This window comes from Rhinatrema bivittatum, chromosome 8 (assembly GCF_901001135.1).
Source record: "Rhinatrema bivittatum chromosome 8, aRhiBiv1.1, whole genome shotgun sequence".
Lineage (NCBI taxonomy): Eukaryota > Metazoa > Chordata > Amphibia > Gymnophiona > Rhinatrematidae > Rhinatrema > Rhinatrema bivittatum.
Genome location: NC_042622.1, coordinates 74,177,319 through 74,202,923, shown reverse-complemented (window position 1 = coordinate 74,202,923; position 25,605 = coordinate 74,177,319). Strand labels below are relative to the sequence as shown.

The 25,605-nt window shown below is 45.1% G+C and overlaps 1 protein-coding gene and 1 long non-coding RNA gene across 5 annotated transcripts in view; one reads left to right on the top strand and one right to left on the bottom strand.

Annotated features, from left to right (window-relative positions):
• The window catches only part of LOC115097963 (E3 ubiquitin-protein ligase Itchy), a 278,895-nt gene that overhangs the window by 81,803 nt on the left and 171,487 nt on the right, over positions 1 to 25,605 (bottom strand). For all 4 annotated transcript variants that reach the window (XM_029614171.1, XM_029614172.1, XM_029614173.1 and 1 more), the window contains 2 exons: positions 23,752 to 23,824; positions 118 to 189 (listed from right to left, as the gene is read on the bottom strand). In XM_029614171.1, coding sequence (XP_029470031.1) covers positions 118 to 189; positions 23,752 to 23,824 — 145 coding nt within the window. The remainder of the gene's footprint in view (positions 1 to 117; positions 190 to 23,751; positions 23,825 to 25,605) is intronic.
• The window catches only part of LOC115097965, a 184,210-nt gene that overhangs the window by 84,587 nt on the left and 74,018 nt on the right, over positions 1 to 25,605 (top strand). The gene's annotated exons all lie outside the window — the stretch shown is intronic.

Sequence of the window (25,605 nt, the reverse complement as noted above, 5' to 3'; positions counted from 1 at the left end):
TTAAATCTATAAAAATTTTGCATATTGGCAAAAAAATACTGAAGATATGACAGTGCCAGAAATACCAGTCCTTATTTTCCACACAAAATACTTACTGAGTAAGTATATGTTAAATACCTGCTGAAATGAGTCTTCAAACAAGGTCTTTCTTGTCACCGAGATCTTTATGTGCTGTGGCATTGCAAGTTGCTGAAACAGAAGTCAAATTATCTTTATAACTATCATATGCAGATTCCAATTGGATGCAGTATTATGATTACATTTGTTTGTTCTGTAAAGTAGATAATTCATAATAGATTTTACCCAGCTTCTACCTTCTGTAAATTTCAGGAAAACTTTACTATGATGCTAACTGTAGCTATATGATATATAACGAATACTATAATACATGTTTTTTAATATTTTAACCTCTTGAGCCCTCAGTGGTTTCTGCAATCCATGCTCCTCTCCAGATGGTTTTGTCAGGGTGGTACAAGAACCCCTTTTGCTTCAAAGTTGGATGGGGCACCACCTCTGAGAGGCATCCTTAGTGCTGCTGGATGGAAAGTACTGGCTGCTACTGTAAAAGACATCTCCTTCCTCAGGCCTAAGCACATCATCTCTACAGTAAGTCCAGGCTTGACTAGCCCTGACAGGGAATCCAAATCCAGATAGCCTGTACCACAGGCTAAGCCAATACTTGCCCTTTATACAGTAGTTGCCTACATGCAGCTCAGACTTTGAATGGTCTGAGTGGATGAGGTTTCTTGTACTACAGAGGCCTTTCTTACCTGCGGCTATGCTCTTGGCCCAGAAGTAACAATTTATTTAATTGCCTTGTTCACCTGTAAACAGGGTTCTCCCTAGACAGCAGGATGAATCAGCCATAATGCGTAGGTGACATCATCCAATTGTGCTGATACAGATCCAGCTCTCAGTCAAAGTATTACTGAAAATGCTTGGGAGTTTCTATACATGCATGCTTCTTTATGAGCCGCTTTGTCTCATCCAGAGTTCAAGCTTTTGTGAAGTAACTGACTCTCCAGGGAGGAGGGCAGGTATGAGGGATGGCAGATTTAGCCTGCTGTCTATGGAGAACCCTGTTTACAGGTAAGTAAATTTGTTTTTTCTATCAACAAACCGGCATGAATCAGCCATAACAGGTAGTGAGTTCCAAGCTGAAATTGGCATTCTGAAGCAAGTACCAAAACAGACAACCAGGATTCCATCAGCGCAGAGTGGACTACTGAATGAACAGACTGCACAGAACTATTTTTTCAGAGATACTGTCTCTTCCAGACATTTTGCATATGTCCTCAATGGAAGCAGGCTTGAGATGAGCCACTGAAATCACAATGGCTCTCACTTGATGAACCTTGACAGAGTCTGTAGTGTGTAAACCAGACAATACATGATGCACAATATAGACCGCTAGCTAATTAGACAGACTCGGGCGGATTTTCAAAGCCCTGCTCGCGTAAATCCGCCTGGATTTATGCGAGCAGGGCCTTGCGCGCCGGCGCACCTATTTTCCATAGGCCGCCGGCGCGCGCAGAACCCCGGGACGCGCGTAGGTCCCGGGGTTTTCGGAAGGGGGCGTGTCGGGGGTGGGACCCGATGACGCAGCGTTTCGGGGGCAGGGCGGGGCGTTTCGGGGGCGGGACCGGGGGCGTGGCGCCGGCCCGGGGGCGTGGTCCAGGCCTTCGGACCAGCCCCCGGGTCGGAGCACGGCGCGCCAGCACTCCGCTGGCGCGCGTAGATTTAAGTCTGCTTCTCGCAGGCGTAAATCTACGGACAAAGGTAAGGGGGGTTTAGATAGGGCCGGGGGGGTGGGTTAGATAGAGGAAGGGAAGGAAAGGTGAGGGGAGGGTGAAAGAGAGTTCCCTCCGAGGCCGCTCCGATTTCGGAGCGGCCTCGGAGGGAACGGAGACAGGCTGCGCGGCTCGGCATGCGCCGGCTGCCCAAAATCGGCAGCCTTTCGCGTGCCGATCCAGGATTTTAGAAGATACGCGTGGCTATGCGCGTATCTTATAAAATCCAGCGTACTTTTGTTTGCGCCTGGTACGCGAACGCGCTTTTTAAAAAAAATCTACCCCACTTTGTTTTAAAACTACCCTTTTCAATCTATTGGGATCAAAGGACAAACAGTTGAGAAGCCTGACAGTGAGTATTTGATTTGATTTTGTCTTTAAGTAGTGCTCTCAGGCTCTGTCACAGTCCAAAGAGTACACATATGGTCTTGGACAGAAATTCAGCAGTATGATAGTTTGATGTGGAAAGCAGACACCATTTTCAGAAAGAATTTAGATTAGGTACACAAAATCACCCTGTTGTGAAAAAACTTCAGATATGGTGAATATGGAACCAGAGTCTGTATTTCACTCATTCTTTGGGCCAAAGTGACATCTACACTGTAAAGGTAAGAAACTTTACGTCAACTAAAGCAAGAGGTTTGAAGAGAGGTTTCATGAATTGACAAGAACTATGCTGAGGTCCCAAAGCACTAGAAATGTACTGACTGGAGATCTCCTGGTTGAAGGCTTCCTAACTGAAATCTACACATCCTCCACTTCTTTAGTGAGGAGTAAAGAGAAGACTACCATGAGTTCAAAATCCATGAGCAACAATGCAGGTAATCCCTCTATTGGAATCCAAAATGGATATAAATCCAAAAAATGGGATACAAAAAAAAAATATTTTTTTTTAAAGAAAATGACAAAAATATCAAAAACAAGTGAAAAAAAATTTCATAAAGAACACAGCATCAGAATTGTGAGGTACTATTAGGTGTACATCCACCGCCTCGCCACGCAATAGGTCTCAAGCACCTTAAGTAGCATTCATTTGCCGGTTCTAAATCCAGGCCATGACTGCCAAAGACAGCAAGTTCAGAAGGTAAAGCTGCTGTTTTCCTGTATGGTATGAGTTGGAGATATCCCTAGTAGAATCAGAGACTGAACTAATAGACTGATGAAATACAGGTACCACAATTGTTGTGACCAGTCAGGACAGTCTTAGCAAAGAGTGGATTTGGCAGGTAGGCAAAGATCACTCAAGTCTGGCAGAAAAGCATCTCAAGTCTGGCAGAAAAGCATCATGAGGTGATCTTTAGCTACTTGGATAAATAGAGTAGAACTTTTCTACCTTTGTTGACCTCTGAGACAAACTGGTTGATTGCAGGCATTCCCCAGCGAGGGAATAAGTAGTTCGTGACCCCTTGATCCAAGGATCACTCTCGCAGCCATGGCACTCTGCTGAAATGGTCCACGCCTCCTTGTATGTTTATATAAAACATGACCATTTGATTGTCCATCTGAAGCAAGATCCTCCTGCCCAAACAGGTAGGATAAAGCTCTTAATGTATACCGGATGGCCTCCATTTCCAGCAAGTTAATCTACAGATGACTTTCCACTCTAGACTGCACTCTAGGCCAGTGGCTACCCCCCATGCTCTGATGGAGGTACTGGTAGACAGCACCACTTGGAATGGCTCCCCTATGAGGAAAGGCTAAAGACGTTAGGACGGTACAGTTTGGAGAAGAGATGACTGAGGGAGGATGTGACAGAGGTCTACAAAATCATGAAAGAACTTGAACAAGTTAATGTAAATCATTTATTTACTCTCTCAGATAATAGGACCAGGGGGGCACTCCAAGTAGTTAGCAAGTAGCTCATTGAAAACAAATCAAAGAAAATTCTTTTTCACTTAGCATATACTTAAGCTCTGGAATTCATTGCCTGAGGATGTGGTTACGGCAGTTAGTATAACTGATTTTAAAAAAGGTTTGGATAAGTTCCTAAAGGAAAAAAACAAATTGCTATTAATCAATAAGGAATAGTAGCTTGAGATCTATTTAATGTTTGGGCTCTTGCCAGGTACTTGTGACTTGGATTAGCCATTGTTGGAAACAGGACGCTGGACTTGATAGACCCTTTGTCTGACCTAGTATGGCATATCTTACATGATTATGCGCTGCGTCACACAAAGAAAGTCCCACCACCAGAACATCTGGGTTTATCCATTACTATAGAGAGGCACTCATCTTGGGAGTTATTCATATCTAATGAGATAATGGTTGAAGCAATCTGGTTAAGAGAGAGGAAACAGCCAGTAGGATTAAATGGTCTGTTTTCACAGTGGAAAAAGGTAAACAGTGGAGTGCCTCAGGGATCTCTACTTGGATCGGTGCTTTTTGATATATTTATAAATGATCTGGAAAGGGGTATGACAAGTGAGGTGATCAAATTTGCGAATGACACAAAATTATGCAGAGTAGTTAAATCTCAAGCGGATTGAGATAAATTGCAGGAGGACCTTGTGAGACTGGAAGATTGAGCCTCCAAATGGAAGATGAAATTTAATGTGGACAAGTGCAAGTTGATGCATATAGGGAAAAATAACCCTTGCTGCAGTTACACAATGTTAGTTCTATCTTAGGAGTTACCACCCAGGAAACAGATCTAGGCATCATAGACATTGAAATAGCTCATTGTGCTGTGGTGTTCAAAAAAGCAAACAGAATGTTAGGAATTATTAGGAAAGGAATGGCAAATAAAACTGTGGATGTCATAATGCCTCTGTATTGCTCCATGGTGAGACCGCATCTTGAATACTGTGGGCAATTCTGGTCACCACATCTCAAAAAAAGATATAGCTATACTGGAGAAAGTGCAAAAAAGGAAGACCAAAATGATAAGGGGCATGGAAAGACTAAAGAGGTAAGGACTGTTCAAGTTTGGAGAAGAGATGACTGAGATGGGATATGATGGAGGTCTACAAAATCATGAAAGGACTTGAACAGGTTAATGTGATTCAGTTATTTACTCTCTCAGGTAATAGAAGAACTAAGGGGTACCTCCATGAAGTTAGCAAGTAGCTCATGTAAAACAAATCAAAGAAAATTCTTTTTCACTCAGTGCATAGTTAAGCTCTGAAATTCATTGTCAAAGGATGTGTTTACCGCAGTTAGCATAACTGGATTTAAAAATGGCTTGGATAACTTCCTAGAGGAAAAATCCATAAACTGCTATTAATCAATAAGTAACTTGAGATCTATTTAATGCTTGGGTACTTGTCTGGTACTTGTGACTTGGATTGTCCACTGTTGGAAACAGGATACTGGACTTGATGGAACCTTGGTCTGACCCAGTATGACATATCTTATGTTCTTATGGACAGTCGATGCCATAAGGCCCAACATCTTCAACATTACCCATACTGATAGCCGCGGACTTATTTTATCCTTTCCACTGTGGATATGAAAGTGATAGTCCACAGTTGTGGCCGGAAAGCTCCTGTCTTACTCACGTCTAGTAAAACTCCAAAAAAAACTCAAATTGAAGATGAACCTCAGTAACTCCAACATCTGGAGGGTCTTGCCCATCTATTCTACAGCATGCACCTGCGATGTGCTCTTGACCAGCCAATCATCCAAATAGGGATGCATGTGCACTCTCAGTTTGCCCAGTCACGCTGCCAGCATGGCAAGAAATATGAGTCCATAACGTAATGGAAATTTTAGGTTAGAATTCTACTTCAAAGCACCCTAATTAATGTGAATGTATCAACCCAGAATTCGCATTCACTGTTGAGATGAACTAGATTATGTATACAACAGACCTAGAAAATATATTTGCTAGAAATGTACATGGAGGCTGACACTAGGCCAAAAGGCAGTATGTAATACTGGATGTGACTGCCTCCCACAACAAATCTGAGATATTTCTTGTAATGGGGGAATATCTTTGTGTGGGTGTAAGCATCCTTGAGATTGAGTCCAGGGCTTCCCAAACTGTGGGTTGAACATTAAATGGGTAACAAAACACAAAACCTTCAACTGGGGTCACAAGTGCCTCAAACAAAAGTGTTCTTCAGACACCAAAAGCAGCAGCAGTAGCATTATTAGTGGAAGACAGCATGGGGCCTGCAAGCCAGCACGCAGTCACAGGTACTGCAGCGGCCCTGTTCTCCTATGAGTTTTTGTGGTATCAGGAAGCTCTATGTGAGGAGGGACTGGAGCCACTGCAGGGCCTCTGAGCTTGCATTGACTCATAAGCTCTATGCCAACTTTCGTTACTAATGCTGCTGCTACTTGCAGATCAGTCAGGCTTAGGACCAACCATGAGGGGAGGACAGGGGAGGCGAAGGCTGAGTGTGCATGGGCCCATGAAGATTGCCACAACTCCTCTTTCCTCATTCACCAAGGAACACATCCAAGAGAAAAATGTTACCCCTATCATCAGCATGCCCTCTCTTCTCACCAACTGCCATCTACCTTTGGCCTGGGGTTCAAAGGAAAATGTTGCCATTGGCAACCAGGAGGATGTTTAGAGAAGGGACTGTTTGAAGGGAAGGATCAAATGCAAGATGGATTTGAGGGTTGGATCAGCTAGAGAGAAACTGGCTATGGAGGGTGAGAGGGCAGAATGAAGAAGATTGACTGGGGGATGTAGGAAAAAAGCTGGGGGATATGAGAGAAGTGTTGGAGGAGGTGAGGTTGGGATGTGATAGAAGATATGGGAGATAAGTAGGGAGAGGGATGGGGTGAGAGGGAGGAGATGACAGGATCAATTCATGGTATTAGGAGCCCGGTGAGAGAAGATCAGTTAGGGGTATGCAAAAAGGGCCTGAGGCCATGAGCTAGTGAGGAGAGAATTGCTGGAGAATGTAAGAGAAGATCAGCTGGAGGGGCAGAAGTTGAGAAAGAGGGTCCATTGGAGGGAAGGAGGTTAAAAGAGGAGGTCCTCTGGAGGGGGATGGAGGTTGAGAGAGAAGATCAGATGGCATGTGGTAAGGGTGAGAACAGAGTGATTGTTGGAGGGGAATTCACCCCTGATAATTTGTTTTGGCTGTACTTTGGGATCATGTGAATTTTCAAGTGCTGAAATGGGGTCATATTGGCTAAACGTTTGGGTAGTTCTAGTATAGCCAGTCTCCTTTTAGATGAAAGGGAATCAGGGTGCTCATGGAAACCATCCTGAAATTTTCTCTTTTTAGAAATTTGTTCAAGGCCTTTATATCTAGGATAGGACAGAGTCCCCCTGTTTGCTTTGGTATTATTTATTTATTTAAGACTTTTTATATACCGGAGATCATGTACTAGTACATATCGCTTCGGTTTACATATAACCAGATAGAAATACCAAATATATGGTGTACATTGAACATTAACAAAAACAGCAATTAATAAATAAGGTATACATTAAACATGGATTATTTTGAATTTGAAACATTGTAAAAGAAAATGTACAGTGAACTATTAATAAATAATAATAAGGGTATACATTGAACCTGGCGTATTAAGCAAGAAGCATAAGAGTATGGTGCAGTATGGGTGGTAGGTAATTTATTGATGGCGTGCGAGTTTAAGTGAAGGCTTCGGTGAACAGCCAGGTCTTCAAATTCTTCTTGAATGTCTGCAGGCATGGTTCTAAGCGTAGTTCCGATGGAAGATTGTTCCAGTGCCTAGGGCCTGCTATCGAGAAGGCGCGTTTCTTCATTGACGACTTGGCAGGGGGTACATAAAGGGTGCCTAGATACGTTGTTCTAATGGGTCTAGATGCTGAATGAGATCGGAGAGGGCAATTCAGTTCAAGTGTGGTTTGTGAGTGGATAGTTTTGTGTATTATAGTTAGAACTTTGTATAAAATTCTGAACTTTATGGGGAGCCAGTGTAGGCTCTTGAGTATAGGAGTGATGTGTTCGCCTCTGCCAGTATTGGTTAGAATCCTGGCTGCGGAGTTCTGAAACATTTGTAATGGCTTTGTAGTGACCGCTGGTAAGCCGATTAGAATGGAGTTGCAATAGTCGATTTTTGAAAATAGGATAGATTGGAGAACTGTACGGAAGTCCTGGAAATGGAGGAGAGGTTTCAAATTTTTTAGTATATTTAGTTTGTGATAACATTCTTTTGTAGTATTATTGACGAATTGTTTTAAGTTCAGTCGGTTGTTTAAGGTTACTCCTAGGTCTCTTATATGTGTAGTCGATGTCAGTTGAGTTGATAGGGGGTTTTCGTCCTGGGTGATAAGCAGTAGTTCTGTTTTTGTAGTGTTAAGTACAAGATTAAGGCTGGTGAGGAGTGTGTTTATGGATTGTAGGCAGTTGCTCCAGAACTTTAAAGTTTTTGCTATTGATTCAGAGATTGGTATCAGGATCTGGACGTCGTCAGCGTAAATGTAATATGTGACTTAAGTTTGAGAGGAGTTGACAAAGGGGTAGAAGATAGATGTTGAATAAAGTGGGGGATAAAGAGGATCCTTGAGGGACTCCAAGAGTGGCTTTGACTGGGTGCGAGTCTATGTTATTTACTCTAACCTTGAATTTTCTATTGTCGAGGAAAGATTCGAACCAGTCTAGGGCTGTTCCTGATATACCAATCTCTGATAGCCGTTTGATAAGGATGGAGTGCTTCACCGTGTCGAAGGCTGTGGATATGTCGAGTAGAGCCAGCAAATACGGGGTCTTTTTTTCTAGGTCTGTGTAAATTCTGTCTGTCAGTGAAATGAGAAGGAAGAAGAGTACAATTCCTGCCCTCTTTTCCCTGGTGGAATGGGCTTGAATGCATTGGTCTCTAAGAGAGAGGAGAGCTCCTTTTGAGGCAGTTCCTAATGTGGCAAATAACCCCAACAGAAGTCCAGGGGGTCAATTTGGCAGAATACACAATATTACAATTTATATCCTTTTCATATGATGCTGAGGGACACACACATCCAAAATTACACTGCTTATGTAAAACCTCAACTTGCCTCCATCCTCTAGAATAGGTATGGGGATGCAGGCTATGCAATCCAATCAAAAGCCCATCCAGGGCCTGCTGAGTACTGGTCCGAGAGGGCAGAGGAGAGCACCTACTTAGCTGGAAAAAAATGCCTCTTCTGCCCCATCCTCGGATACCTCCTGGATGAGGAGGGAGAGTCTGGAGTGGCAGTAGAAAATTGCTAAAGCATTACGCAGCGTTCACATATCTGCTTCACAGCTTCCTTTATTCTCTCTCTGAAAATATTATCTCTAGTGCACGGCATGTCTGCAAGTCTTTCTTGGACCTCAGGTTAGAGGTCTGAGGCCTGAACCATGCAAGTCTGTGGGCACCAATCCCCTCAGAGGAGAGTCTCGATGCCATCTTAAAAACATCCAAGGTTGAGCAGACCACGTGTTTTCTGCATTCCAGTCCTTTTTCCATCAGTGACTGGGGATGTCCTGCTACTTTTGAAGAAGGTGATTGGCCACCCTTGAATCTGTTTCAATAAGTCCTGCAAGCACTGGCTCATTAAGAGCTGGCAGAAGGCTATGTGGACATTTAGCATAGTTCCCTAAAACACCTTCCTCCCAAGAGTGTCCAGGCTTCGAGATGCCTTCCTCTTGGCCATCTTGAGAATGGATTCAACCACCACAGATTGGTACGGTAGCTGCCTCTTTTTGAATCTGGGAGCATTCTGGATGAGGTAAATTGCATCTGCCTTCTTATTAATGGGAGCCACAGAGAGGGCATTCTCTTATATCCTCATTTGTACCTCCTGAAGGATTTTGTAAATTGGGATTCCCATGACTTCTTTAAGGGGCTCCATAAACTGAAGGATGTCCAGTATCTTGTTTCTGGTCTTACCCTCTGTCAACAAAGTAAAGGCTATGGCCTCTGCCATTCTTCTAACAAAGCCAGTGGAGAGGTCCTGAGGAGAGGGACTTCCTTCTCTCGGGGGGGGGGGGGGGGAGAGAGGGGTCAGAAGGGAGATCTGTTGATCACTCCTTTTCAGAGGCATCTTCAGATCTACAGCTATACCTTCAAGAGAATTAGACTCCAACTGGTAGGCGCTGGTGGTAAAGACACAGACAGTGCCTATCCCGCAGACAAAGCCTCAGAGATGGGTGCATTAATCTGCTTGGGCCTGGAACCCAAGGAACTTTGACACCTTGGAGAAGCTTTCTCCCACAATTGGCTGGAAATCACCATTGGGTAGGCAGTTATCAACCTCAATTTCCTACCAGGAACTGTCATCAGCTCTGGTAGTGTGCCGATCTGCAGAGGGACTCTAACAGTAGGTAACTTCAGTCTGTGCCTAATGCTCTCGATGCCAGACTATCAAGGCCTTGCAGTGCTCTGTCCAAGGCCTGCTGGATCTTTTTGCCTAACTCCTATTATCACTTTATTATCACTTTATTTAGCACTATGTTAAATTGTCAACCAGTTATACTGTTCCATATGTTATACGGTTCCATGTAAAGCTCCGCTATCTGTTGAGCAGTTCTTCGTTTTATGTAAACCGGAGTGATTTGTAGTCCCTACTAGAACTTCGGTATATAAAAATTAAAAATAAATAAATAAAATAAATAAATAAATAAACTCCTCTCAAAGATAACGGATGCAAACATGGACTGGGAGGCAGAAGAGAAAACTACATTTTCTTGGGAACAGAGAAGTGTTTTGGTGGCTCACACCTGGACCCTTGGAGACTGTTACAGTTTCTGGACATTGGTGAGTAGGAGCTCTCCTCTCCATGGAACTGCTTGCAGGGGTTCTCCACTACAACTAGCCATCCCCGCTTCCAAAACTGATGGAAACCAATAAAGAAATTACTTACCTGATTATTTCGTTTTCCTTAGTGTAGCCAGATTGACTCAGGACCAATGGGTATTGTGCTCTTCTGCTAGCAGATGGAGTCAGATTTCAGAGCTGACGTCACTCTAGATATACCCCTGCAGTAACCTCAGCTAGTCAGTATTCTCTTTGAAAAGCCAATATGGATATATCTTTGCTTAAATAAATTGATTAAACTTGAGTAAAACTTGAACTGGTTCAACTAATTTCCAAACTGGAGACCACCAGTGCACTCAACCAATTAATGCCAATACCAGACAAACTGTGGGTGTCTTGAACTAGGGGTAGGCCGCGGCTTACCCGTATTTGCTTAGTCTCAAGGTTTGTTTTCTGAGGTTCTCCTCTTCCGGGGCAGCCGTGGGCAGGATGCTGAGTCCATCTGGCTACACTAAGGAAAACAAAATTATCAGGTAAGTAATTTCTCCATTTCCTAGCGTGTAGCCAGATGGACTCAGGACCGATGGGATGTACAAATCTACTCCTGGGACAAGGCAGGAGGCTGCCCGTGGCCCACTTAATACTGCCCTTGCGAAGGCTGCATCTTCCCGGGCCTGAACATCCAGGCGGTAGAACCTGGAGAAGGTGAGTGTGGAGGACTACGTCACCACCCAACAGATCTCGGCAGGCGACAGCAGCTTGGTTTCTGTCCAAGAGACTGCCTTGGCCCTCATAGAATGAGCCTTAACCTGTAGAGGTAAGGGCTTTCCTGCCTCTATGTAGGCTGCCTTGATTACTTCTTTAATCCAGCGGGCTATGGTTGCCAGTGAGGCCACTTCTCCTTGTTTCTTCTGGCTGAGAAGAACGAACAAGTGATCCGTTTTGCGCACTGGTTCCAATCTTTCCAGATATCGCACCAGGAGTCTGAGCACACATGTATGATCTCTAGTCCAGCATATGAGTCTGGATGGTTCTCTGGGTAGTAAAGAGGGTATTGAGGGTAATATGGGGGGGTTTTGACACTGGTACTTCTGGATGCTTGAGATATACCTTTTTGCAAATGTGTTTTTTTCTTATCATGAATGTACATGTCCATGGATGCCGGTAACAATGTTGAGGGTCTGGTTAGGCTGGGAGCCGGCCCTCAGCTGTCTCTCACTTCAAAGTTCATTTTTGCCTTTCAAATATTGGTCTAATGGGGAGTAAATGTAGGATAATTTCATGGAACATTGCTGGGCACGCCGGTTAAGAGGAAAAAAGTTTTTCAACATTTGCAACGCTTACAAGTCAGTATAGCCTGCCTGCAGGAGACCCATCTTTCTGCATTGGAAAGCAAAAAACTGTGCAGGAAGTGGGCTTCTGCTTGCTATTTCTCAGCAGCCAGAGGAAAGAAGGGAGGGGTGGCCATCTTAATTCATAAAAATACCCCCTTCTCACTGAAACAGGAAATCAGTGACCCAGACGGCAGATTTATTGTGGTGATGGGAACCCTAGCGGGGAAGGATGTGACTATGTAATATATATGCGCCTAATACATATGACCCAAAGTTTATCACCACCATGTCTACTATACTCTTGACAAAGACGCAAGGCGGTCTCATAATGGTAGGAGATTTTAACAGTGTATTTAATGTTGCCTTGGATAAATCACAGTTGCCTGGAAGTTATAAGCGCTCCCCAAATTCTGGGGTTTTACAACTCTGTAATAATTTGGGACTCTTGGATGTTTGGCGCTTATTACACCCTGAGGTTCGGGAATATACCCATGTTTCTAGAGCGCATGCTACCATGTCAAGAATAGACTATATCCTCATCCCTCTTACTCTTTTTCCCAACGTAGCAGAAGCTGATGTAAGTTCCATTGTGATTGCTGATCACGTGCCGATTTGGATTGATATATGGCTATCCACGGTGCGTGCCAGACAAAAAATCTGGTGCTTTCCTGGTCATTTAAATGACAAGGAATTTCATTTATATTTAAGACAAAAATGGGAAGAATTTGCCCAACATAACGCTCAGCTTTGTGATGACCCTTCTCTATTTTGGGAAACAAGTAAATCTGTGTTTAGGGGGGACATCATTGCTTATTCAGCAATGAAACGTAAAAAGTTAAACGCTACCATTTTGCAACTAGATACTGAACTCCAATCTGCAAAAAGGGCACTGGCTGACCTCCCCCACTCTAAGTCACAAAGCGGCATATAAAGCATGTCTCAATGCGTTAAATGCCCATCTCCACTTACGAGCTCAGCGGTCCTTAAGAGCCTCTGAACATTTTTTCTTCCGCTATGGGAATAAATCCAGCAAGCTATTAGCACGGCTGGTAGCTGTACGATGGAAGAAAACTTTCATTGGTAGCCTTAGATCCCACACGGGGACTCACGTGCATATAAGCAAAGACATATGTGAAATTTTTCGCTTGTTCTACGAAGGGTTGTATAGTGAAGACAGGTTGGGTGATTCAACGGAGGAAGCATTGTTTTTTAAGGATCTAAGGCTGCCACAGATCTCGCCAGTAGACCGGGACTATCTTAGTCGACCTATTTCCCTAGGGGAAGTACAAGGGGTAATTCGGTCTAGCAAAAATCATAAGTCCCCAGGTCCTGACGGACTAACGGCCGAATACTACAAAATCTTAAGTGCGTCTGTTGCGGGCCCTATGGCATCTTTCTTTAACTCAGCTCGTGACCTTCAACGCTTCCCTCCTTTTTTCAATAAGGCATTTATTACGGTCTTACCTAAACCAGGAAAGGATCCTCTTCAGGCTGCCTCCTACCGCCCTATTTCCCTGCTGAATAATGATCTTAAGCTATATGCTCGCATAATAGCTTTGCGGCTGAATAGGATCCTGCCTGCTATAATTTCTCCATACCAAGCGGGGTTTGTGAGTGGCCATAATGCGAGGGCTCATGTTATTCAGCTTCTCTCCGCTATTGAATCCTCTCATCACTTCCATATTGAGTCAATAGCGGTGGGGTTTGATTCGGAGAAGGCCTTCGATCGTGTATCATGGGATTACATGTTCTCTGTACTCCAGCGTTTTGGTTTCCCAGAGCAGTTAATTACTGCAATATCAATTTTATATAAAGATCCTGTCTCCCATATCGTGGTTAATGATTCCTTATCAAATGCAGTACATGTCAAGAGGGGGGTAAGACCGGGCTGCCCCCTATCTCCCATTTTGTACATCTTAGCCTTGGACCCATTGCTTTGCAAGATAGCCGAATCATCTGTCATTCATGGGCTACATTATAACCAAGCTTTCTTTAAGGTGGCTGCTTTCGCAGACGACATGCTAGTATTTCTCAGTAACCCTACTATTTCTCTACCCCATGTTTTACGTATCCAAACTAATTTTGGCAGATTTGCGGGGCTGAAGGTGAATGTAGATAAATCTGAGGCACTGGATATCCTGGGTACGTTGCAAGCTGCCTGGCCTGGTAAATTCCCTTTAAAGTGGGTTCAGTCTTCCCTGAAATATCTAGGGGTTCATATATCGGCAGTTCCGAATCAAATTTATGCACTGAATGTTATCCCTCTAAAACAGAAATTGCTTAAAAATGTATCTGCTTGGCGGGCTTTGCCTTTGTCATTATCTGGAAAGATTTTATTGCTTAAAATGATGGAAATATCAAAATGGCTGTATCTTTTTCATATGTTGCCGGTATGGCTCAAAAAGAAAGATGTCTGATATTTATCAAGGTATCACCAAATACCTCTGGAATGGTAGAAAAGCACGTATACCCCTACGGACCCTTATGACCAACAAGCAAGACGGAGGTCTTAACTGTCCAGATTTGGAAAGATACAATCATGCTAGCCTTCTCCGCCACGTTAAAGACTGGGTCTAAGATTCGTCCTCTTATTCTACTCTGGATTTGTAAAAACAGTGGTTCTCACCCCACTCGCCGAGTGCTACTTTGCAGCTCAAGGATGCGCAACTCCCAATTTTTATCGTAAACAGTGTGATAGTTCGCCCTATCCAAGGGGCTTGGAAACTCCTCTGTTGGAAAATGAAATGCCAGGCTGGGTTGCTAGCTTGTCTACCCATTCGCGGATGCCTGATGTTTCCACCAGGCATGACGCAACTAATTTTTCAACGGTGGTATCAATTGGGACTGAAGTTTATGTATCAAATACATGACGAAACTACAGAGCCACCGAGCCTACTCAGTTTTCATGATCTTCAGCTCTGCTACAACCTTCCAAAGGCTGACTTTTATGGATACCTACAAATTAGGCATTTCTTGCTTGAAACCCAGAAAGCCAACCCTAATTTCCTCCAGCATCATAGAATGCGAGCCTTTCTACTGGGTGACGATGGCAAACGGCAATCCTGTTCTCAATATTATAAGGCCTTATTAAGCCTCAGCTCTTGCTTTGTTTTGGATACCTTAGTTGACAAGTGGAACAAGCTGCTGCCTCAAGTCATCTCTTGGACTGATCTCAAGAACTGCTTCCAGAGGATTCCTAGCTCTGTCGAGAATGTTCTTTTATGGGATAAAGCCTTCAAATTTTTCCATAGAAGTGACGGCAGAAGAAGACCAAACGGCCCATCCAGTCTGCCCAGCAAGCTTTCACACCTATTTGTTTTCATAATCTGTTACTCTGACCGCTGAGGTCAGGGCCCTTATTAGTAACTTTTTGGTTCCAATTCCCTTCCACCCCCACCATCGATGCAGATAGCAGTGCCGGAGCTGCATCTAAGTGAAGTATCTAGCTAATTGGTTTGGGGTAGTAACCGTCGTAATAAGCAAGCTACTCCCGTTTGTTTACCTTGCATGTGCAATTCAGCCATTGTTGGTTGTCTGAATAAAAATCCTCTTTACTTAATTCCCTCTGTTGCTGAAGCAGTGAGCTGCGCTGGATACTTATTCCAAGTCAAGTATCATGCTTAATTGATTCGGGGTAGTAGTTACCGTAACGAGCCAGCTACTTCCATGCTTATTTGTTTACCAAAACTATGTAATTCATTCCTTGTTGGTTGATGCTGAATATAAATAATCTTTTCTTCATTTTCCCTGCCGTTGAAGGAGAGAGCTATGCTGGATGTGCATTGAAAGTGAAGTATCAGGCTTATTTGATTTGGGGTAATAACCGCCGTAACAAGCAAGCTACTCCCCTGCTTTTTTGTGGATGCAAATCCTTTTTTCCACATTTCCTCTTGCCGTTGAAGCATAGAGCAATATTGGAGTCGCATTAACTGTGTGTATGTTTATTGAATAAGGATATTAATCTCCAGGTAGTAGCCGTCATTCCCGCAAGCAAGCCACCCCTTGCCTCTTCTCTTCATTCACATCCTCTAGACTTTATGGATCCACAGTGTTTATCCCACGCCCCTTTGAAATCCTTCACAGTTTCCATCAAGCTTTTTACTCACAACAGCGTGCCTTCTACATGGGAGCTATCATGAACCGGACGTGTATCAGATGTGCTCACTCAACTCCAGACTTTTACCACTTTTTTTGGGCTTGCCCTCCGTTACAGTCTTTTTGGTTACATCTACAAAACTTGGTTCGGAGCTTATGGGGATGCCTTCTCCCATTAGACCCGGCCATCTGGCTTCTGGGCATAGTCCATGACAACGTCCTCCCTTTAACAATGGACCAACAGCTATTGCTGGATAAGATTATTTTAACTGCAAGAGATGCTATCTTGGCTCAATGGACGAGCCCTACGCCGCTATACCAACAGGTCTGGCAGGCGAAACTACATAAATTGCTGCAATTGGAGATGCTAACTGCGAAACAAAAATCGACCAAGCATTACAATATAACCTGCGGTATTTGGGATGTTTATGTGCAAAGGCTACACATTGAGGAACGACACTTTCTTCCCTAGCGCTATTTCTCCTGGCGGTTCCTCTCATTTCTCATTTACTTGGACGCATCTTATGAGACATTACACGTTTCCTGTCTCTTATCATCAGCGCTACTGGACTGTACAGGGGTCCATGAGGTGGAGTTTCCTACTAACACCTTGTACCTTTCTAGTATCCATGACTCTTTAACAAAGGAAAATTAGTTCTTACCTGTTAATTTTCGTTCCTGTAGTACCACGGATCAGTCCAGACAGTGGGTTGAGCCTCCTTTCCAGCAGGTGGAGACAGACTAAAACTTGAAGAATGCCCTTATCAGGACAGAGCCTATCCTCTAACCCTTCAGTATAACGTATGTCAAAGCAGAAAAACAACAAACCCAAGAATAGGGTCAAGCAAGTAACCATAAAGCTCAAAGGAGCAACTATAGAAAAAAGTAGAAACATGGTATAACCATACGCTCTTGCATAAACTTGGTATAAAAACGACCAAGGCTTCCGGTGTAATTGCTCAGTAATCTTGCACAAAGTGAAATATGAAAATCTGCAAACCTGCAAGAAAACAAGCTTCGAGAGGACAGAAAGACAGACAGGGAAGGGCATCTGGACTGATCCGTGGTACTACAGGAACGAAAATTAACAGGTAAGAACTAATTTTCCTTTCCTGTACGTACCCGGATCAGTCCAGACAGTGGGATGTACCAAAGCTTCCCTAAACTGGGTGGGACCGAGACAGTCCCGCTCGAAGCACTTGCCGCCCAAAGGAACCGAAAACCAGAGCGTGCACATCCAGACGGTAGTGCCGAGCAAAAGTGTGCAGAGACATCCAAGTGGCGGCCCTGCAAATCTCCTGCGGGGAGACAGATTGACTCTCCGCCCACGAAGTAGCCTGAGAACGCAGAGAATGGGCCTTCAGACCCTCAGGAAGCGGACGACCTTGACAAAGATATGCCGAGGAAATGGCTTCTTTCAACCACCGCGCAATCGTGGTCTTAGAAGCCTGTTTACCCTGGTTGGGACCACTCCAAAGGACAAAGAGATGGTCCGATATGCGAAAGTCATTGGTGACCTGGAGATAGCGAAGCAAGACTCGTTTGACATCAAGCCGATGAAGGTCGCCACCAGCCGTGCCCGCAATCTCCTCCGGAGAGAACGCGGGCAGTTCTACCAACCGGTTGACATGAAAAGCGGAGACAACCTTAGGCAAGAAGGAAGGAACCGTCCTGAGAGAAACCCTGGAATCAGAAAAACGCAAGAAGGGCTCCCGACAGGACAGCGCCTGGAGCTCGGAAATCCGGCGAGCAGAGGAAAGCGTGGCGAAGAGGCTCAAAAGGAGCCGTACAGCACGAAGGACTAGGTTGAGACTCCACGACGGACACGTGGCACGAGAGGGGGACGAAGGTGCCTTACACCCCTCAGGAAACGAATCACGTCCGGGTGAGCAGCTAAGGAATGACTGTCCACCCGACCCAGGAGAGAGCCAAGCGCAGAGACTTGAACGCGTAGAGAGCTGAAGGAAAGGCCCTTAGAGAGACCCTTCTGAAGAAAAGAAAGGACCAGAGGAATCGAAGCGGAGCGTGCCAGAACACCAGACTCCGCACACGTGGACTCAAAAACTTTCCAGATGCACACATAGGCCAGAGAAGTCGACTGCTTCCGGGCTCGCAGCAGGGTGGAGATGACCTCCTCCTTATAACCCTTGCGCCTCAGGCGACGCTGTTCAAAAGCCAGGCCGCTAGACAGAAGCGATCGGCCTGGTCGAAAAATACAGGCCCCTGCCGGAGGAGACAAGGAAGATGACCGAGGCGCAGGGGCCCGTCCACCACTAGATTGATGAGATCCACGAACCACGGTCTTCACAGCCACTCGGGAGCGACGAGAATCACCGGACCCCGGTGGAGCTCGATTCTCCTGAGAACTTTCCCCACCAGTGGCCACGGGGGAAACACGTACAGAAGGACATCCGCTGGCCAAGGTAGAGCCAGAGCATCCATGCCCTCTGCGCCGTGCTCCCTCCAGTGGCTGAAGAACCGATTGGCCTTGGCATTGCGCAGAGTCGCCATGAGGTCGAGGTGAGGAGGACCCCCACCTGTCCACTACCAGAGCCAATGCTGCGTCCAAGAGCTCCCACTCTCCCGGATCGAGCGACTGCCGGCTGAGGAAGTCGGCTTGAACATTTTCTTTGCCTGCTATGTGACGGCTGGCTTCCAAGGCTACCAGGGGACTGCGAGTGCCCCCTTGGCGATTGATGTAGGCCACTGTGGTAGAGTTGTCGGACAGGACTCTTACCACCTTGCCGCGGATCAGGGAAAGGAACTCCTGAAGAGCCAGGCGTACCGCCAAGGTTTCCAGTCGATTGATGTGCCAGCGCGACTGAGTCTGCGACCACGTTCCCTGGGTGGATTGAGAAAGGCAGACCGCACCCCAGCCCAAGAGGCTGGCGTCCGTGGTCACTATCGTCCATTGTGGAGCTTGAAGAGGCATCCCTTGCAGAAGATGAGGAAGAGACAGCCACCACTGTAATTCGCCGGCAGTAGAATCCAAGAACGAAAGGACTATGTGAAACTGCTCCGACACTGGCTGCCAACGGGATAGCAAAGCTTTCTGCAACGGACGCATATGAGCAAAAGCCCAGGGGACAAGGTCGATGGTGGAAGCCATGGATCCCAGGACTTGAAGATAATCCCAGGCTGTTGGAGAGGGTAGCGCAATCAGATTCCGAACCTGATCAATCAGCTTGAGGGCGAGCGCCCGTGCCGCGAAAAACACGAAGAGGGCAGCCCACAAGAAAGGCAGGCTGCCTGCCGGGACATAGCAGAGCCGTGGCTGAAGAAAAAAAAAGCAGAAAAAAAGGTTTGACTGACAGCCTGCACAGCAGGAGAGAGCAGGAGGGAAACCTGCTGCCTCCTGCTAGTCTGGCTGCCGGTTCAAGGCCTGCTCTGACCAGAAAAAAGAAAAAATGCTGGTCAACTGCTGCAAATAAGTTAGAGGTAGGCGAGTACCTGCAACTTATTTAAAGTTTAAAACTTTTTTTTTTTCTACTGAGCGCAGCAGCGGGTTCAAAACCCTCTCGGCAGCCAGAGGGGAGAACGAGACCCAGAGAGACTGGGTCCCCACACCTGGAAGCGTCCACGGACTCAGGTTATGCAGGGAATCCCCTCCTGCAAAAGGTGCAAAGCCCCCCTGAGCCGGGCAAGAGCTGGGAGACTGAACAGTCTCCCACACAGAAAAAGGAAAAAGCACTAAAAAAAAAAAGAGGCAACTTCCCTTCTCTGTTTTTTGTTGGGTTTTTTTGTAAACAAGAGAGAACCAAAAGAAATACTTGCTTGAGCCTAGCAAAAGACAGAAGAAGAGGCTGACTAGCCTACAGCAGAGAACCAAAGGGGAGATGCTACACCTGCTGGAGACAGACGAATACTGAAGGGTTAGAGGATAGGCTCTGTCCTGATATAGGGCATCCTTCAAGTTTTAGTCTGTCTCCACCTGCTGGAAAGGAGGCTCAACCCACTGTCTGGACTGATCCGGGTACGTACAGGAACTTGTACATTGCTTATATCCTGGAACTGCTTGACCAATCTATATTACCAGTGTCGATGGGGATGGGGGTGGGTTGGGGGAGGTTTGGGATGATAAAATATACCAGACTTAAGCAGTCTACTGCCATGAAGCCCGACAGGTTTTTAGTTTGCTCACAAACCCGTGTTCCCTCCTCTCACAAAAGCTAAACAAAAGATGGCACCTTTGATCGATAGGGAGGGAGCGGCTGATGGCAGTTTTTCTCTGCAAGGTCCTTCTGGTTGACTTATTCTCTACTACAGGCTATTTGTGTCTAACCTTCTTACCTGTACTGTACTGCGTTGATTTGTATTGTTATGTGACCGTTCTTTAATAAACATTACCATATAAAATAAAAAAATAAATAAATTTTAAAAAAGGCATTCTTGTGAGATTTGCTTTAGATGTCGCATCTGCAGACCAATTCCATAGCCATAGTTGTCTTCTGACTGCCTCTACCGAGGCAACGCCCCTGGCTGAGGTGTGCACCTGGTCTGAGCTTGCATCCGTGAGGAAGGCTGCTGCAGGTTCCATCGTTTCACTGGTTTACATTCCAGAGTTATTTGCCTCTCTCGAGAGGAGCAAGCAGGAACGTGCCACCAATGTGCAGCAGGAAGCAATCTGCAGTGTCATTGCTGTTGCGTCAAAGGCCTGCTTAAGGATGGATTCCAATCATCTGTCCTGAGTGTCCTTCAATGCAGCCCCTCCCTCAAACGGGAATCGTTGTTCGCTTTGAGACGGCACAGACCATAGCGTCCACTTTCGGAAAATGCAGGCGTTCCTTGGTCGCTGGTTCTAGATGGTATAGGGCTTCCAAGGCCTGACCCCCTTTTGAAGCTGGCCTATGGGGCATCCCATTCCAGGTCAATCAGTTCCTGGATGGCTTCCATCACTGGAAAGTAGCATGAGGCCTTACGAAGGGACACCAAGATGGGGTTCTTCTTTGGTTCCGCCATAGGGTCCATGCCAGGAATACCTAGCGTCTTCAGAGTCTGGGAAACAAGGGCTGGTAATTCGTTCTTGTGGAAGAAACGAAGCATGGTTCGGTATGGTTCCATTCCTGGAGGGATTTTCTCTTTCTTCCAGGGAGTCACTCATCATCTGAGGTGTCTGGGTTCCTGTTAGGGAAGTTCTTGGTTAGGCGAGGCATGTCTTGAGGCATCCAAGCCGGGCCAGGAGGATCTTGTGCTTCCGGCAGGGATTGAGCCTGGGGCGCAGCTGGGACTGATTGCGCCTGAACGAAGGCTTGCAGCCCTTGGTAAACGTCCAACCAGGAGAAGGTCCCTGGGTCCATGTTAACCCCAGGGGGAGTCAGAGTAGGGGCCCCAGAGGTGCCGCGTCCTGTGGAGAAGCCATCTCAGAGATGCATTGGTCCGGGGAGCTATCATCAGTAATCCCCCTGGGCTTCTTCGCAATATTGACACAGGCAGGACTCCAATTCAGGCTGCGCGGCTCTTATGTGGCAGGCTGTACAAAGAGTGCCTTCTGGCCTTCTTGGGTGCTGGTGCCATTGTCTCTATGTGTTTGCGCGCGTTCAGTTGTAAACGTAGCTGTGCATGGAGATATGCGCCTGAGTGCGCTCGGTTGCACGCGCGGGGTGCGCTCAGTTGTACTGGACGCGCGCAAGTTAGGCGCATCAGCCGCCCGGCCTGCACCCCTGGTCAAGAAAGGAAGATGGGGCCAAGGACCCCCACGCGTAAGATGGCGCACCCCGAGGGACTCCATGTGTGTGGATCGGATCTGGGCCTAGCCCAACCAAGGATGCTCAATCCAATCGGTGCTCCCTTCTAGCCTCGCCGGGGACGGATTCGAAACAGCAATCTGAGCTCTGGAGACCTGAATTTAAAGATTTTTTTTTTCTTACCTGGTCTCGGTGCTTACCGTTCGAGTGTCAGACGGCCTCCAGCTGCGGGGGGAGAGGGTATTACCTTCACCGCCGCGCTCATTTCTGCACCCACTGCCTTTCAGCCACACTGGGGGCTAGGTCCACGCCAGGAACCGGCTACCGGACCAAGGCACACCTCTGACGGATATCTGAGATCAACCTCAGGAATTCTCGACTGGGGGAGGGACCCTTAGGTATCACCACAGGAGAGCGGGGCTCGGGCTTCCTTAAGGTAAATTTTGTTTCTTCTTTGCTGTGTGATAGTGTCTGTATCTGCTAGGAGATGGAGAGAGACTGAAGAGCTGAGGTTACTTCAGGGGTATATCTAGAGTGACGTCAGCTTTGAAATCTGACTCCATCTCCCATCTGCTAGCAGAAGAGCACAATACCCATTGGTCCTGAGTCCATCTGGCTACATGCTAGGAAATGGTGGTGCTTTTTTGCCTTCACTCGATGCCCAGCCTCGGAGCAACTCAATGTCTGTGTTGAAGAGTGGAACTCAGTGTCTTCTTGGAATGGGATGAGTCAGGTGAGGGCCTGTTCCTTGGGTCCCTATTGATGCCAGACACTGAAGGAGTGGACTGCCCCCTCAATACTGATGCATCTGTGGTCCTTCAATACCTCCAATGCCTATGGACTGGTCTTCCATTATCCATAATGTTTATATATCAGTTCCAGCCAAGACTGTTGTCTCCTTTGAGGAGATGGTCATGCACAAATGACACCACTGGACATCATGTGATGCAACCCAGGCACAGGATACATCTATCATGAAGATCTATGATAGATATAAGTTTGGTGTACAGAGAGCCCTGCTGTAATCGACTAGACATGGCCAACCAAAAAACAAGGAAGGCAAAAATCGAACTTAATGGCAGCAGACAAATTGATGCCTGTTGGACCCCAATAGTGCAATATACCAACACTGAGATATAATGAAAACTTAGAAACAACAATCAAGAAACCTACCTAGGGAACCACCAGATGATGAAAATAGATTTCTGGGCCCCACAAAGAACAATCCTGCGACAATACCCCCAAAAGGAACATGGTTGCAAGCAGCAGAGCGAGGAACCATAACTAGTGGGCTCCGCATAAAAGAAGAGACTGAAGGGGCCCTCACATGGATGCATGGTGTAAAAGTTCTAGAAACTTTGACATTAAAGTTCCATCGGATGATGTCACCCACATGTGAGGAGTGCCATCCTACTTGTCCTCAGAGAAAACTGCTCTTGTATTATAAAGGAAAGATGTTTCCATGTCACTAGTAAAATAAATCATTTAACCCAGTAAATATCTATTCTGCAATTAATTAGGATCATTTTCTGTTAAGGCCATAAATGCTCTCAACAAGCATATAATAAAAAAAAAAAAGCCCTGGTAGGAATGGGGTGCATTCTAGTGGTGTATATTTAAGAATCTTCCTTTCCGGTTATTTTATTTTATCTTGGAATTTATAGTGTTTATTATAATGAACAAAACTGGGAGAACTTCAGTTGGAAAAAAATAGTCATTTTATTCCAATAACTTCCAGGGAAAAATAAAATAAAAGCTGAAAACAAAGGCCCCTAAGTATATTCCAATAATATTTCATGGAAGAACCTGCTGGCAGTATAGTTAATTAGATAGGATGCCAAATTTTGAATATTACATTCTGAATTTAGGGAAAAATCTTGATAGACCTAAAATTCTGGCAATTTTCTGATTATCTAAGGCAATTCACTTACCTATGAAATCACTAAAAGTAAATTATTTTCTCCATATTACCTTAAACCTATCCATGATTATTGGCCAGACAGTTCAGTGGGGCTCCTACTAAACAAGAAGCCCCTTTTCTAAGGTAAACCAGGACTGCAATGCTATGAAGGGAGGTTCAGATCTCAATTAGCACTTCCTTGTTTGGTTTAAGCTACATATGCTTTCAAAACTGAGTTCAAAGTAAAATAATTCAAATATCCCGCTTCAAAGAAGTATTTTCCTCACCTGACACCAAAACTTGAAATACTGGACCTTTGCCTTGAAGTCCCGCACATAGGCTATCTGGGGTCCATTGTCTCTGAAAACAGGATGAAAAACAGAAATCCATTGAAACTCTCCAATTCATACAAAAGCATAGATGAAAAACCCCACATTACAATTGGACAACTTGACCTGGTAACCTGGGAAGACTGTTCTGGTGGTTACATCAAACTGAGAATCAAGACTTATCTCCTATTCTCCTGCATTAGGTGACAGATAAATTACAATTATGACAAGTATGTGATAACCAGTGTTCTTCTAATTCCTCCTAATTCTTCTAATTCCTGTATTTTTCAGGAGATTATATATTGCCACATCCTCCCATTTTTCATTCCCAATATTGGTTATTTTAAAAAGTCTCATTCTAGATTATGCCATAATCACAATTAATCAATTGAAGAAACTGCCCTAAAAACTGTGAAATATCCCAGTCAGAAGTGGTATAGTTTTTCATTTTTCTTTTAGTTCTTAAATTTTTATTAAATTTTTCAACACTACAGACCAAGGAATAATTCAACAATAATCGGAAATACAAACTCCACAACAATATTGATACCCCAACAATCTCCATTTATACCACTCATCTCACCTTTCCTTCCAGTCATATTATCCAGTAGATATAAAATGCAACCCAACTCACTCCTGACTCCCATCAGTCTTTCTTTGACTTCCAGAAAAAGTCCAGCATAGGTATCCACATCTTCTCTCCTTTCGTCACAGGCCCCTCACTTTATATGTTAACCTTTCCATTTCTAACATTAGGCTAACCCCAGTAAGCCAATCTGTGAAGGCTGGAGGTTCTAGGCATTTCCATCTGCTCAAGATTGTCCTTCTCCCCATCAAAAAAAGCTTCAGGACCAAGGAGGACACGGCTCTAGGTGACTAGGCCCAATGGAAAGAACAGAAAAACATTTATCCGAGGGTATACTGGAACCACAATTTTTTAAATAGTTTCAATCATCCCTCTAACCTCCCACCAATAACCCATCAGTTTAGGACAACTATATAATATATGAGTAAGGTCCCCTCGCTGTACACAACCTCTCCAACACAATTCAGAATTTTTTGGATCCATTTCATGCAACCTGGTTGGGGTTAAATAAGCTCTCAAAATCCAATATTGCTGTTCTACAATATTTGCAGATAGGGAACATTTCCAAACCCCATTGTAATGAAATCCCACTACCCTCCTCCCATGATTATCCCAGTTCACTTTCCCAGCTCAGAATCCTAGGCAAGCACTGAACATATGTCCTCCAAAGAAAGGCCTTATACAGTCCCTTGGTCCACCCCTTAAAAACCCTAATTTTTCCAAGAAAGAAAGAGGTCTTAAAATCCGCTGCCTATTAGCCCTGGCAAACACAAAAGATCTCAACTGGAGATATAAAAAAAATAATAAAAAATGGAAAGTTGTACAAAAAATCCCTTTAGTGAATAGTTGAGAAAATGAGTGGCAAGAGGAGGTCAGAAGCCCTCGCCTGATATCTACATGCCAAAGCTCTGTCAGTGTAGAGCAAGCCAAAATAGGCATACTTCCTATTAAGCGATCCTTCTCCATTGGCGGTCAGGGTGATAAAAATAACTCAACTTGAACACTGCGGAGCACTTAAACACCAGTTATGACGACTCAAAAAAAAAAAAAAAAGCTGGACTTAAACAGATTTTCGTTCACATTGGTGGCAGCAGCGGCAGTGCTCGGGCCAGGAGACAAAATGGCGCCCGTGCAGGAGAATGCAGGAGATTCAGAACCCGCTGAAGATGCGGAGGGCACAGATACTCCCACCAGAAAGGAATTTAAAATTTGGTTCCAGAAACTGC